This window comes from Colobus angolensis, unplaced genomic scaffold (assembly GCF_000951035.1).
Source record: "Colobus angolensis palliatus isolate OR3802 unplaced genomic scaffold, Cang.pa_1.0 Scaffold2, whole genome shotgun sequence".
NCBI classification, from domain to species: domain Eukaryota; kingdom Metazoa; phylum Chordata; class Mammalia; order Primates; family Cercopithecidae; genus Colobus; species Colobus angolensis.
The window spans coordinates 1,251,858-1,268,080 of record NW_012115154.1 but is presented as its reverse complement, the minus strand read 5'-3'; the positions used below and the strand labels follow the sequence as shown (position 1 = coordinate 1,268,080).

Genomic DNA, 16,223 nt, shown 5'->3' with positions numbered 1-16,223 from the left:
CCCGGATTCACGCCATTCTCCTGCCTCAGCCTTCTGAGTAGCTGGGACTACAGGCGCCCGCCACCACGCCCAGCTAATTTTTTGTATTTTTAGTAAAGACGGAGTTTCACAGTGTTAGCCAGAATGGTCTCGATCTCCTGACCTCATAATCCGCCCGCCTCGGCCTCCCAAAGTGCTGGGATTACAGGCGCGAGCCACTGCGCCCGGCCCTATTTAGTATTTTCATACTGGCCCATGAGTATGAATATACAATGACTTAAACCACTTCCCTATATTTAAGTCATTGCTAATCTTTTTACTTTCATAGATCTTACTGTGATAAGTATCCTTGTATACATATTTGTGACACAAAACAGTTACAATTCTTAATTCTTTCCTTAAAATACAATTCTAGAAGTAGATCCCAAGTCCTAAACTATGCATAGTTCTAGGGGTTCTGATGCATAATTCCACATTAAGAGCCTTATTTCTTCTAAAAGGCTTTGTAACAGATCTGTTCACAATTACTTTCCTGATGAAATTAAACTATACTTAACATGGTAAGAGAAAGATAACTGTAAACTGCTCATAGGAAAACCTAGAAAAAAAACCTCTTTTGTTCCTAACCTCATGGTCCCTTCAATTCCCAGTTCCCATCAGTGCTCTGTAAGAGAGCATTAAAACCTAGGTTTCTACTACAAAATGCAATAGAAGAGACCACTAGAAAAGCCATTCTTTTTTAACAAGCGTCCTAAAGTCACTCACCCCGTCATGTTATTTGTTACTCTGGGACAAGAAAAAGTTACGGAACAACTCTCTTTTTAAGAGTTGGCAAACGAGGTCTCAGAATCACTTCAGGCTCGCACTTCAATCAAGACAATTTCGCCCACACTCTGCAAGAGCCCCAAATCCATTAGAAATGCTCAGCACTTACACAGCTCTTTACTAACATGAACTATTAAAATCCCACAAAGGAATGATAGAGGAATATGGCTTTTTTCATTTCAAGAGCTAGGCAACCACAAGTAATTAGTATTGGGATGAATCTCAGAGAAAAATAGACTTCTTTAACAAGCTCCTCCTATCTTGTCAAGCCAAGCAAAAGCTACTGATTAGCATTCTCAGACCATCATCAAGTTGAGACTGAAGTCCCCCATCAACAACATGGTTGTCATTGGCTGCAATTTACACAAATATCTAGTTCCCATCTGGCCACAGACTGACCAATCAAAAATCTGTTCAAGAAAGGTCATATGTGAGGTTGAAACCAGAAATATGATGGAGGATGGCAGCAAATGACTTAGGCATTATTCTTGACTTAGAACATTCTTCCTGTAGACTCAAGTGTGCAAACAGTCACACTTGGTTTATCTGATTAAGAAACGGTTATGCATTAATGATGGTAGCACCAGAATAGAAATGCTGCTCAGTGTAAACAAGCCCAGACTCCTGCATTTTCTTTTTACCTGGCACTGGGAAGTGACGACGATGATACCTACATCGTTTAAGTTTTTATACTGCTTTGTATTCTACAAAGCACTTTTCCTGTACTATATTTCACTTTTATTCTTATAACCATTCTATAATGTAGACAGGTAAGTATCTGTTTATCTGTTCTACAGATAAGGATACTAAAACAGAGAGATAATGTAATTTATTTATCTAAGCTCAAGTAACTGGTAAGTCGTTGAATCAGGACTAGAACTAAGAATTCTTGCTTTTAAATCCACTTTGCTTCCACTATGACACACTATACACAGCCACCACTTGTCAATTAATAAACATATTCTCTAATTTCAATCCATTAAATCCCTGCAGTAGGTCATATCAGGACCCATAGCAAAAATACACAAATCAGAGCATCAAAGATGACAGCTCTGAAGAGTGCAAGTCAGTCCAAACCTGGAGAATCATCTCATTTAAAAACTAAGTGAGTTAACTACTAAATCATCTCATTTAACTACTAAATCTATTTGACCAAATAATCAGACTATAAAATCAGAATAAAAGCCAAATACTCAGCTCTATCCCAAAACTACAATAAAGTATGGCAACAAAGCAACTTCAAACAATAAACTTCTACATAAAAGTGAATATCACCATGTGATGTGTGTCTTATATAAATACTTGGTTTTCAACTACTTACTGCTGTCGCTAAATGAAGACAAGAAAAATAAGTTTTGCTGAATTCCACAGAACAAGCTACACTCTACACCAATAGTTCCAATTTTGTCTGCATATTGGCATTACCTGGAGAGTGTCAATAACTGAAGTCAGTGGCCCACCCCTAGAGATTTTTATTTAACTGGTCTGGGATGTGACCTGAGTTTAGAATTCTTGCAAGATCCCCTAATATGCAGTGTGGGAATCACTGCCCCACAGCAAGCAAGCCAAATGGAAATTGCTGAACCTCGTAGGCTTTAGTACAATAAAACAGAATTTCCATTGGCTTTAAAATAAAAGAGGCAAATGAATAGCAGATTAAAAAAGCAAATTTAAAAAAAAAAAAAGGAAAACTAACACAATAACCAGGTGCCTATCAAACAAACTGGTTTCCAAAAACCCCAGCCTTCAAAAACAAATATAAATAAAAAGGGCCTTGAGCAGCATGAAAAATAGCTACTAAAAAGCCCTGCACTTTTACTCTATAAGAGAAAAATAAAGCTGTCACAAACCTACTCACTTAATTGTAGATATAAAAAAAACAAAGTTACTCATTTTATTTTCAGCTTTGCCTAAATATTTTTGAAGGGAAGAATGAAGGGGGGTCCCAAATGCGGCTAAAAGCAGCTACAGCTGACCACCCCTATTTAAATAGCAAACCACACTACCCCTACCCTAACTCCCAGTCTCCCTGTCTTACTGTATTTTTCTCCATAGTACTTAATATAATATGAGAGACACTATTTGGTCACCATCTGTCTCTACCTACTAGCTAGTAATATCGTCCACGGTTAAGGCCACCTTCACACAAACACATACAGAAGTTATCAACAATGGCATTATCACATGTTAAAGACCCAATCATTTGTCTCTTTATCAAAATATGTGCCAGATTCTTTCCTGATAAATTATTAGCATAGAATATTGGCCTCAGTCTTTCAAGCTGCTCTTCTACACTAGGAATAGATGGGCTTTAGTAATGGCTATTTCATTATTGATCACTGATATATTTTTATCATGTTGTGGAAAATCCATACGGAAATACTGGAACATTGTTGTACAGTCACTGAACCACTTGCAGGTTTAGTCCAATAAGCTCACTAGAATATTCCAGCTCCTGTTATCTACAGAGCTTTCATGTCGATACTTTTCCCAGAGTAATAAGAAAAAACAATTCTGTGAGATCTCAGAAACTTTCAAGCCAGATAAAAGGGATGTATGTATGTTTTGGTCCCTTTTTTCTTGCTTGCACATTAATCATTTCACAGTGGATGCATGATCACCCATTCCTTGTGCATAAAGAAGAGAAAATAAGATCAGTCTATTTGCTAATGACACAGTTTTATTGACACAAATAGAAGCAACTTCACTGGTCCACTGGTCCTGCTATCTAAGCACTCACAGAAACAATAGCTTAACACCAACTCTTCTAACACTAAAATGTTCTGATGACAAACACCTTCCAGTAGTGACCTGGCTTATATCTAGTGATGATACCCTGTGGATTAACATATTTACTTACCTAAAAGTAGATTTTACAAGCTCATCTTGGATACTTTACCAACAAATTACATCGCTCATGATTATACAATCAATGGGTACCCTATGAACATATTTTTAATGTAAGCCGAGTAGGTAACTGATGACACAGAATCTGAAATTTGTCCATGCCAAATCCTAGAAATATAACACAGAATTGTGGGTCTTGGTGGCCCATCTGTGCCTATGTTAGAGTAGACTAGAATTGCTTTCTGAGAAAAACCCTATCCACCCACAAGAGTTCCTTTAACTTTAAAAAAGGTGGGCTGGTCTTTCATTTAGGTATATCCATGTTGGGCCAAGAAAAAAAGGAAGCTAAACTGCTTAACCCAACCGTACTTCAACTTTTACTAGCTCAAAAGAAGTCCACTTCCGAGACAGTTTTTGAGATTATAATATGGAAGCAATCATTATATCATTTCCTACAATGTCAGTAAAATTTATCGATTTATTGTAAATAACATTTCAAAAACTTTATACTGCATATACTTTATGTACACAGTTTAATATCTCACTTAATCCATTCAACAACCTTTGGAGATATATTTATTATTCTTAACTCCAGCTTTCAGCAAAGATAAATTACTAACCACAAGTCATCCAGCTACTAAGAGCCAAAGCTGGGATTCCAGCATCAGACAACCTAATCCAAATTAAGACCCATGCTGACATTCACAACCCACCATGTTCTCCAAATCCAAAGGATCTTGTTAACTAAAAATACTACAAATATACTTATTTTATTACATAAAGTCTTAGAAAACTATTCGATTAAATAGCTGCCCTACTCTCTCTATCCCAGATATGGCCACATTTTCACAGTGTAAGTGAAATAATTCCATTACACCATTCTCTCAGCAAAGCACTCTGGGATCCTCTGGGAAGAAGGCAGCTATATAAATATAAGTTGTTATTATAATTATCATAATAATCCTTATCTGACTATACAGCTATGGATTCTTTTTAAAAGGCTTATAAATAAAGACAGACAAAATGATTAAGAGACATTCAAAATCTCTACAATCTCAGGAAGGCTTAGAAATGAAAAAATTATTTTAGTCACAAGCCTTGTGACTGTCAGCTAAAGTGCTTCAAAACTATTTGCACTGGCTTGGTTTCCACTGATTGAATGCAATTATGAATTGACTTCTATGGGATGATAAATCAGAACTTGTGTAAGTGGTTTTCAAAGCTCATCTGTGCAATTTTAGTTTGATGCAGACTTCTACACAAATTTTCCCTTTAAAAAAAAAGTTTATGAAAATATTAACTATCATGAAATACCTTCCTGGTTAGCTCATGCCACTGGGAAGAAGCTGCTATTCTTATATTAATAATTCTTCCCAGAATTAATCACTCTTTGTACATTAGAACCAGCAGCTGGAGTGTTCTGAGTGATAATGAAACCTGTAACAAGGCATCTTCAGCCGTCTTTTCAAGACAATAAGGGAATTAAAATTTCAATTTAAATGCAGAGGTTTGAAACACGCTTCACTGGCAAAATTACTTCAATTAATGTGAGTGGAATACAAAGGACAGACTGCAGAAATGTGATGCTGCAACCAGAAATTATGTCATTAATGTGCTTGCATCAACCCAGCACAATGACTGCAAAGGTCTAATTTAAACCGTACATATCACAAAGCTACAGGCTACAATATTAATCAAGTCTCTGATTTCAATGTGACGGATACAGGCTTCTTGTTGGATCACTTTTAGCTTTTCATAAGCCAACAGCAGCTGTTTACCTTGAAGAAAGAAACAAAAGGCCAGACCTATTTGCAGACATTCCCTGTCATGACAATTTAATTATTTTATGCAATACTCGGGTTATCATATCAAAAGAAGAAACAAATATCTCACCTAGAAGCCAAGCCTATAGCTACCAGACCAGTCTGATGGTGAAGTAGGAATAGCAGGAGCTGCCAAGAGCAATGGGTCACCACAGAGTTATTTACTCTGGATTTATTAATCTATTCTGAGTAGGGATTAAATTACTAAGCATCTGCATCTGCCTTAAAATGGAAATGCAAAATCTTCTGACAAACAAATCCAAGGAAATCAGGGGGTTTTGAAGACTAGATTGTTTTGTCTTCACTTTCCTCTGATGTCTTTTAGCAAAGATTTCCATTTGGACCCTTGAGATGCCTTAAGTAGATTTTATTTCTAATAGTACATAACCATGGGGAAAGAAAATGTGACTGCTTTCCACGTGAAGTCCAATGAAAGAGCAATTATAGAGCTTACTACTTAATCTTACATACAACAGACCAAGTTGAAGATATCTCCAACCTTTTAAGTGCACTTTAAATCCTACCTTCACGAAATTTTTGCACATTGGAATATACAAATCATTGTTTTTTGGGATATGCCAACTCCCCAGAACATGCAAAGTTATAAAATGGTAATATCAGAAGGGGAGTTGTTAATAAGTTAACAAATGTAACATATTTCAGATAGTACCAGGACATAGTAAGTGCTCAATACATACTAGCTATTGTTATCATTGTCATTCATTTAATTACTACAAAAAGGAAAGGTTAGACACTAGAGAATCTTGCCATTAATAAATAAATAAATAAATAACCAGAGAAGAAAAAACAGAACAAAGCTCCCACAAAAGAAACACCTTTTTCTTTCTGTAGTGGGATTAAAGTCTTCCACATAGTCACCCATTTAGCTAATGATTTGTGAACTCTAACTATATGAGCTACACTATGCTGGGAACAGGGCAGACAAAAATAGGTAAGACACAACCCCTACCCTCAATGACCTACCACACCAACAAAAGGAATTATATTAAAATGAAACATATGAGCTGATGTCTTTTTCATAAAGAAAAGTACCTAGCTATCTGAATATCTAGGACATTCAAAGAGTTGATGAAATTTGAGCCATGTCTTAAAAAATAAGTCATCACTTTTCAGGCAGACAGTATTGGGAATCAGTTCAGGGAAATATAAGGTCAATTAAAAAAGAAAAATACATCACATCCTTATGCACCAGCAACCAGTAACTAGAAACCTTAATAAATAAATAGCTACAGTTTTAAAAGACAACAGCAAAAAAATGTAATACCCAGAAATACATCTAACAAAATACATGCGACACCTCCAAGGACTATATCGCTAAGCATTATTAAAGAACACAAACGAAGATTTTAATAAATGAAAGGAATATGTTCACAGATAAGGAGACTTAACATTGCAAAGATAATTCTCTTAAATTCTATCTATTAGCTATTGAAGGTTCAAGTGATTCTCCAGCCTCAGCCTCCTGAGCTAGCTGGGATTACAGGCATGTAATCCCACCTACATTTTGTATTTTTAGTAGAGATGGAGTTTCACCATGTTGGCCATGATGGTCTCGAACTCCTGACCTCAAGTGATCTGCCCACCTCAGCCTCCCAAAGTGCTGGGATTACAGGCGTGGGCCACCATGCCTGGCCACAAAGACAATTTTGAATAGCAAGAGACAATCTCTTCACTTCCTATCAAGATGTATTATAAAGTTATGGGAGTTAAAACAGCACGGTTTGGGTGCAGGTACAAATAATACCATTAAACAAAATAAAGAGCTCAGAAACAGATCCATGCATATGTGAAAAGTTGCTGTGTAGCCAAAATAGCATCATAAATCAGTAGAAAAAGGATTCAATAAACAGCCTGAGCCAAGCAACTATATAGAAGAAAGATAAAATCAGATCCTCAGTTGGTACTATATATAAAAATGGACTTTCGATGGGTTAAAGAAGAAAACATAGGAGATTCTCTTATGACATTGGGATGGAAAAAAGTTTTCTTACATCAAAAATCACATAACAGGCCGGGCACTGTGGTTCACAGCTGTAATCCCAGCACTTTGGGAGGCCAAGGCAGGCAGATCACTTGAGGTCAGGAATTCCAGACCAGCCTTACTCAACATAGTGAAAACCCATCTCTACTAAAAATACAAAAATTAGCCAGGCGTGGTGGCACACGCCTGTAATCCCAGGTACTTGGAAGGCTGAGGCAGGAGACACCCTTGAACCTGGGAGGCAAAGGTTATGGTGAGCTGAGGTCATGCCACTGCACTCCAGCCTGGGCAACAGAGTGAGACTGTCTAAAAAAAAAAAAAAAAAAAATCACATAACAAAAAATACTGAGAAATTGTTTTGCATTAAAATTTTTAATTTCTTTATAACAAAGACACTGTAAACAAAGGAAAAAGATAAATCCCCAATTGGGAGAAGATATTTGCAATCCATCTAACACACAAGAAGAATTAGTATCTAGAATATATAAACAACCAAACAGAAAACGAAACAAAACCTCCAGAAAATGTGTCTTACACACTCACTCTTTTCTGGACATGACTGTTCTTCCTCCCCATTCCACCCCCACTGCCCCAACCAGATAGTTTTATTGATGATTATCATACCCAACCTGGCTCAATCTAGCTCCTAACCCTAGATTTCTGAATTACGGGAAAAAAAAAAAAAAAAAGAGTATTTTCTTCTGTAAAGGTGGAAAGATGTAGACATAGCCTGTGCCCCCTGTTTTCTCTCAATACCCAACCTCCTCCCTCACACATGAAGAGACCCGTCTTCAGTAGAACAGTGAAGACGGTATGCAGAGAAAACACACAGGTGACATTCCACATACACTCCTGTTCCTTTGGTAGACTGGTTACATGAGTCAAACAATTCTTTTCACTTAAGCTAGCTAGAGGTGAATTTCTGTAACTTACAACCAAGAATTTAAAGAAGTTATTTAATGAGTCTTGAGGAAAATATGTTAGAAAAAAAGGAACAGTATTCATTATTGATTAGCCTTTAAGTAAATAAATTGATTAGCCCTTAAGTAAATAAATTAGCCCTACAAAGACCATTACACAAAAATCTGAAATCCTAAATGAACATAATTAACAAATAAATTCTAACAACCTATTTTAATCTGTGGCACTTACTTAAAAGCAAGCCCACTCCAAAAAATCGTGATTCAAATAGATGTATATTTGCTACACAAATATATACATGCTTATCTGATTGCTGAATCTTGATGATTTAGCACAAGTATGCATTCATAATGCATAAATCAACACTAAAGGTGAAAAGTAATTTTTTTCTACCAGACACCCTATAGTCATTATTACTAAAGAAGAAGCCACTTTGAATAAGATGCTGAAAATAACCAATTCTTTTGTCACTGCCAAGAGTCAATCTTTTTTTGTTGTTTTTTTGGGATTCTTTTTGAGACAGAGTCTTGCTCTATTGCCCAGGCTGGAGTACAGTGGCACGATCATGACTCACTGCAGCCTCAAACTGCCAGCCAAGGGCCAACCATTATTAATCTCCTTCCACTGTGGAAACTGATCATTCAGTCTTATCACATAACCAGGTTTTAATATCTCATAGAATATCATAGCACTTCTCACTCCTTGGTTCCCAAATTTCCTTAAAAAGCTTCTTAAGAAGGACTTTTAGCAAAATTCTTCTTGGAAGTCTGAATGAATCAGAACCACTTAGAGCATTTAATCTGTGTCCCTACCAATTCTCCTCAGTGTTTTTTCCAGTGTTAAAGCCAATCTAATTTGGTGAAACAACGGTAAAGAGCTTTCACCTACTGTGAGGAAGAAAAAAACAACAATTCAAATACAGCCCATCTGCTGCTGAGAGCTCCTATAGAGCGCTTCCTTCACCAACTCTGAATGAGATGGAAGTGGGACTGGGTGGGTAGAAGGGCAGGGGGAGAGAGCAGCCCTCTCTAAGAGCCACAGGCCCTGGGAAAGTTAGGATTATTAGGGAACAAACTCTGTATTTCTATTTTTTATTCATCTTCTTGACACTCAGCCACATGAACCACTAACTGCATCCTTCTGGGAACTTTCAGCAATTCAAAAAGGAGCATACACAAAGGACTAAGATAGAAGCTAAAGGCTAGATTGTGGAGTACTCTTGCTCAATAAAGTTGCTTCCAGCATTAGTCTCCCAAAATTTTATTTCTTATCAATTTCAAGGAAAAGAACAAAGCCCTAATGTAAAAATTTCTTCAAAAAATGTGTGGAACACTAGTCTATAAATCTTCAGAACTTCTGTATCATGTAGATTTCATTCTTTAAAATTGGATTCATTAACTATTTTCCTCTGAAGCTAAAAAACACCTCTCATTACCATTCTAACCTGATTTAAGTACTGGTTTCTTACTATTATATTTCTTCCCATTGTTACAAAGGCAGATAATACATAAATAATAATCACCTACCATTTCAAACACTGGAATTAGAAAGAGAACCAGCCAGGCTTCACCTGCAAGGGCTCATGCATCCCAAGAGGGCAGTTTGTAATGGGCTACACGCATTACAGGATTTAGAGAGAACAAAAGAGAGTGCTTTTACATCTTAACAAAAATGACCCTTAGCACAGGCTGTTCTCTTACCAGCATGTCAGTGGCACTGAGATAGTGCTTGCTGGCCATGCACTGTTCCAGCTTTTGAGGCACTTGTTTGATATTCTCAATTTCATCCAGCAAGTTCAGGACATGCTTATGCTCAATTCCTTCAATCCATAGTTTCCGAAGCTCATCCCGTTTGCAGTGCAGCAGCATCTTGCATGAAAGCAGGTTCTCTTTTACCTACAATAAAATAGATTCAGTCTTGGGTCAGTCCAAAGTCTTGCCAGTCTAAACCTATAATCTGGTTAGTAGTCTTCACTGGTACTACTGTATGTAGCAGTTCCTGATTCCCACTGCCACTTACTCTCCTTGGTCTGCCTCCAAAATTCTAATCCTGGTTCTGACATAGACTCACTTGGGCACATCTCCACCTCTCTCTAATTTCTCTCCCATGAAATGAGAAAAACTACTCCCAACCTACCTTTTCTAGATTACCTTTGAGTAATCTAGAAAAAATTACTAAAGAGAAAGCACTCTGAAAACATGAAGTACCTCATAAATATTAATATACCTAAAAGGGGAGTGATCAGTGTGAGAGTCCATGCTATTATTCTTTCCCCAATCCCTGCAAATCTCCTATCCAGCTGATAGGTCACTTGGTCCATGCTTCTAGCTCTAGAACTCCAGCTGAAGTTTAAAACCAAGAAACTGGGTGCTCAACCTAACTGACTAAAATAAAAATAACCCCAGCTTCCAAAAGAGAGTAGGCACATCCAGAGATAATCTCAAACGGACGTACCAAGGCTTTTTTGCCTTGCATTCTGATTATTAGATACTAAATAAGACAACCTCCACCACCTGTAGATCTGCACGGTATAGCAACTAGCATACGCAAAACATCAGAGGAATGGAGGAGGTAGTTGTGATGCACGTGATAGGAGTAAGTTTTTATTTGCTCCCCTAATTTAAAATTTTCCATTTTTGGAAAATGGAAATGACAGCCATGACAGAATGGAATGACAGCCATTTTCCAGCAATCTGGAAAAATTTTAAAAACCATGATCTTTCAAAATTCACAGAACTACTTTCATATATTTTTGATAGTCTTCACATGTATGTTATTTAAATTTGAGTTTAAATATTTCTTTACAGTTTTGTTTCTGGTTTTCGTTTGAGGTAAAATTTATCCATGAATGCATCTCAAGTGTACCACATGGTAAATTTTGGCAAATGCGCCCACCTGTATAATCCAAACCCTCATCAATACATGGGACATGTCCATCAGCGCAGAGAGTCTACCATACTTTTGATAACTGAAAATCTGTATTGTTCTTCTACAAGATTTGATGTGGTGATGAAAATATTCACTGACACTATGCCTCTGGTGATTACAAAACTAAATTTCAACATTCATCCAACAAGTATGGAAAATATGAGGACAAAATACTAAGATTAAAAGGTTTCTTGAGAAAGCACCTAATCCCTTCCTACAACTTCATGACAACACCTAAATCATGCTTCTATGAAACTCTCCCATGTTAAAAAAAAAAAAAAGTCTTGAATAAGAAGACCTTGGACCTTGTAACCTCTCTTAATTCCAAGTAAGGAAAAGTGAAAAAAAATGGAGTGGAGAAAAAAAGTTAAAAAATAATTAAATAATTAAATAATTTTTTTAAAAAACTTCCTGCCCAGGGCAGTGTTTTACTATAATCCCAGCACTTTGGGAGGCTAAGGTGGAGGGCTGCTGGAGCTCAGGAGTTCAAGTCCAACTCCGGCAACACAGGGAGACTCTGTCTCTACAATAAATTAAAAAATCAGCTGGATATGGTGGCACATGCCTGTAGTCCCAGCTATTCAGGAAGCTGACTTAGGAGATCACTGGAGCCCAGGAAGTTGAGACTGCAGAGAGCCATGATCGTTCCACTGCATCCAGCCTAGGCAACAAAGCAAGACTCCAGCTCTTTTTTTTTTTTTAATAAAAAAAGAAGAAAAAAAATGCCAGAACATGCCAAAACCTAAGTTTTCAGATTGAAAAGGCACACCAAGTGCTCAAGAAAATGGAAGGCAAAAAGGCCCAAGTCAGGACACATTATTCTGACATGTAAGAACACAAGGGATAGAGAGACAATCACAAAAGCTGTCAAAGAAAAAAAGGAAAAACCAGGACCTATACAAAGCCTTGTGAATCAGAATGACATCAGATTTCTCTCAGCAGCAACATTAAAAGCTACAAGACAAAGGAACAATAAACCTTCAAAATTTTAAGAAAGAATTATTTCCCAGAAGAACTATCAATCAAGTATGAGGAAAGAATAAAGACATTTTCAGGCTTGCAAGCTCTCAAAAACTCAACTTTGTATGCACCATATCTCAGCAAACTACTGAAGAATGTGTTCCACCACTACAAGAGAAAACAGAAGAGAAGAAACAAGGGATCCAGGAAACACAATACAGAAGAAAGGTAACAGGACTATCCAATCAGTAAGTCCAGGAAAACAACAACACGAGCACACAAGAAAAAACATAATCACAGTATGCTGTATGGCTTAGATGTACATATTAGTGTAGTTATAGGAAGGCAAGCACTGATCATCTATTTAACCAAAACTAGAATACAACTATATAGAGAGGACGAAGGAAGAGGATGTGGTAGGATGGGGAGAGATTGGGAAGCGAGCTAAGGCCTCATCTTCCGTAATTGGAAGTTAATACATAACATTTAAAAAAAACACACACAGCACAAGCATACTATTAGAAACAGAAATACCTAAAAAAGAAAAACTAAAAGAGTAAAAGTTCGCGCCTCTGAGATGTTGGAACTGGGACTAGGGTAGGATGAGGTAGGAGAGTCCAGTCTTTTATCATCATTTGTGGCTTTATTTGACTTTTAAACATATCTCTCCGGCCGGCGGCTCACACCTGTAATCCCAGGGCTTTGGGAGGCCAAGGCGGGCAGATCACGAGGTCAGGAGATAGAGACCATCCTGGCTAACAAGGTGAAACCCCTTCTGTACTAAAAATACAAAAATAAAATTAGCTGGGCGTGGTGGCGGGCGCCTGTAGTCCCAGCTACTCCGGAGGCTGACGCGGGAGAATAGCATGAACCTGGGAGGCAGAGCTTGCAGTGAGTTGAGATTGCACCACTGCACTCCAGCCTGGGTGACAGAGCAAGACTCTGTCTCAAAAAAAAAAGCATCTCTCTAAAAGCCATTCCTAGATTCTACTAGAGTTCTTAGTCTCTAGGTTAAGGACTCCAGCTATTAAATCATTCCATTTTAAATCTTACTTCAAATCTGTTAGAATCTTGATTTCTGATATCCTGCTCATATCACCTTGCTAATATAGTTCTCAGCTTTTTCCTCTATGTGTAATGGTTACCATGGAAACAGTTAAAAATAAATTTTATGTCATACAACACCCAACTAGGCTCTTGATCGAGAGTGGGGGACAAACTTACAGGGTGTCAGTAAAGCTTGGCAAACTCCTATATGATTGGAAAAAGACAATTGTGTCATTTCACACTAGGATATGTACAATGTAATCAGCTCACTCCTCACTTTTGCTTACTACATGGAAAGAGAAGTGAAGCAGAATTTGTCGGGGATAAACAATTGGCATCAGGCTGTGTAGAAAATGACCACGCCAAGATTCTCTAAACTGAGGTAACAAAGCTACAGACCAAAAAAACTACAGGACCTTTTAATACTAAATTGCCCTGAGGTTTCTGCTTTATGATTAGAAAGTCACAGTCGTAAAAAATGTTATTTTAGAAGTTGGGGGATAGGGTCAGTCAGCCACAAAAAGGAAGAAATAATGAAGAATCACAAAAACATTATGCCAAGCAAAAGAAGCTAGACACAAAAGACGGCATAACATACAAAGTTCCAGAACAGGCAAAACTAATCCATAGTGCCAGAATTCCAATCAGTAGTTGCTTGGAGCAGGATGTGAGAGAGAACCGACTGCAAAGAGGCAGGAGAGAACCCTGGGGTGATGGTAACACATTCAGTGATATATACGTTTGCCAAAACTCATTGCACTGCACTCTGAAAATATGGCATTTTACTGTATGTAAACTATACCTCAATAAAGATGGAAAATACAGCCACTGTGGAAAATAGTATGGAGTTTCCTCAAAAAATGAAAAAACAGAACTACCATATGATCCAACAATCTCACTACAGGGTCTATGTCAAAAGGAATTGAAGTCAATATGTCAAAGAGATATCCGCACTCCCATGATCACTGCAGCCTAAGTATCCATCAACAGATGAATGAAAAAAGAAAATATGGTATAAGCACAATGGAATGCCATTCAGCATTTAAAAAGAAGGAAATCTGTTCGGGCATAGTGGCTCACACCTGTAATCCCACCACTTTGGGAGCCTGAGGTGGGTAGATCACTTGAGCCCAGGCGTTTGAAACCAGCCTAGGCAACCTGGTGAAAACCCATCTCCACAAACAAATTAGCTGGGCATAGTGGCATGCACCTGTGGTCCCAGATAGCAGAGGGACTGAGGAGGGAGGATCGCCTGAGCTCAGTAAGTCGAGGCTATAGTGAGCCCCAAGACCACGCCATTTACTCCAGCCTGGACAACAGAGTGCGACCCTGTCTCAAAAACAAAAGGAATTCTTGTCATTTGCAACAACACGGATGAACCTGGAGGACATTATGTGAAGTGAAATCAGCCAGACACAGAAAGATGAATATTACATCATCTCCCTTACATGTAGAATCTAAAATAGTCAAACTCATAGAAGCAGAAAGTAGAGCAGTAGTTACCAGGGGCTCGGAGTGAGAGGACGGGTTGAGAAGATGTTGGTCAAATGACACAATACTTCAGTTAGACAAGAGAAGTAAGTTCAAGAAACCCATTGTACAACATGGTGACTACAGTTAATAACAATGTATTGTACGCTTGAAAATTGAAGAAAAGGTAGATTCTAAGTATTCTAACCACAAATACCTGACAAGCACGTGAGGTGATGTGTATGTTAATTAGCTTGGTTTAGCCATTCCACAATGTATATGTATTTCAAAACAGCATGCTGTCTACTACAAACATACGTAATTTTTGTCAATTTTTTAAAATTAAAAAATAAATTTTTTTTTAATGGGAAGAAACAGGGCTATACCCATCAATGAATAATAACATTCAAATGTTAGAAAAGTATCAAATAACACTGAATCATTTATTTCTCAAAACTCTGTTTTACTTTTATAAATGTGATGACAGTATTTTCATTTCATTCTATTTAATGTATAAGTATAATTAAGATTGAAAAATTATGTTACTCCGTTTCTTCCTTAAACAAATGCATGAAAAGTCAGGTTGTTCAAACCACGACATCAAGTCAGAGACAAATTTCCTTTGCTTTCTCAGAGTTTTAGTAACTTCACAGTTGCTCATAATCACCTGTTCAGCAATAGCTAGAATTTCACAAAAACTACAAGTCACCCTAACTAGAGACTATTAGAAAAAGAGAAAAGAAGGAAAACAGGGCTCAAGAGGCTATTGTGAATAGAAATGTGAGATGATACAGACGGCAGAGAAGTTGAGATCTTTGCAGCCCTCTCTTGGAAAAGATAAAGGGGTGAGAAAAGCAAAGTGGGGCTTTGAATAAAACTGCCTTAGCAATTGTGAGAGGAGGACCAGAGAGATATATATAGTGAGAGGGGCTGATACACACAGGCCTGGGGAAGGTCATAACTTTTAAGTCATAAACTCAGAAAAGTACTGAATTTGGCTGGGCGTGATCGCTCTTGCCTGTAACCCCAGAACTTTGGGAGGCCAAGTTGGGCAGATTACCTGAGGTCAGGAGTTCAAGACCAGCCTGGCCAACATGGTGAAACCACACCTCTACTAAAAAATATAAATATTAGCTAGGTGTGGTGGTGGGTGCCTATAATCCCAGCTACTTTGGAAGGTGAGGCAGGGGAATCACTTGAACCCGGGAGGCGGAGGTTGCAGTGAGCCAAGATCGCACCATTGCACTCCAGCTTGGGCAACAGAGCGAGACTCTGTTTCCAAAAAAAAAAAAAAAAGAAAAGTACTGGGCTGGGCGCAGTGGCTCAAGCCTGTAATCCCAGCACTTTGGGAGGCCGAGACGGGAGGATCATGAGGTCAGGAGATTGAGACCATCCTGGCTAACATGGTGAAACCCCGTTTC

At 37.9% G+C, this 16,223-nt stretch overlaps 1 protein-coding gene across 2 annotated transcripts in view; it reads right to left on the bottom strand.

Annotated features, from left to right (window-relative positions):
* The window catches only part of EXOC4 (exocyst complex component 4), an 826,169-nt gene that overhangs the window by 779,587 nt on the left and 30,359 nt on the right, over window positions 1-16,223 (bottom strand). For both annotated transcript variants that reach the window (XM_011941218.1, XM_011941219.1), the window contains exon 3: window positions 10,098-10,292. In XM_011941218.1, the coding sequence (XP_011796608.1) occupies window positions 10,098-10,292 (195 nt within the window). The remainder of the gene's footprint in view (window positions 1-10,097; window positions 10,293-16,223) is intronic.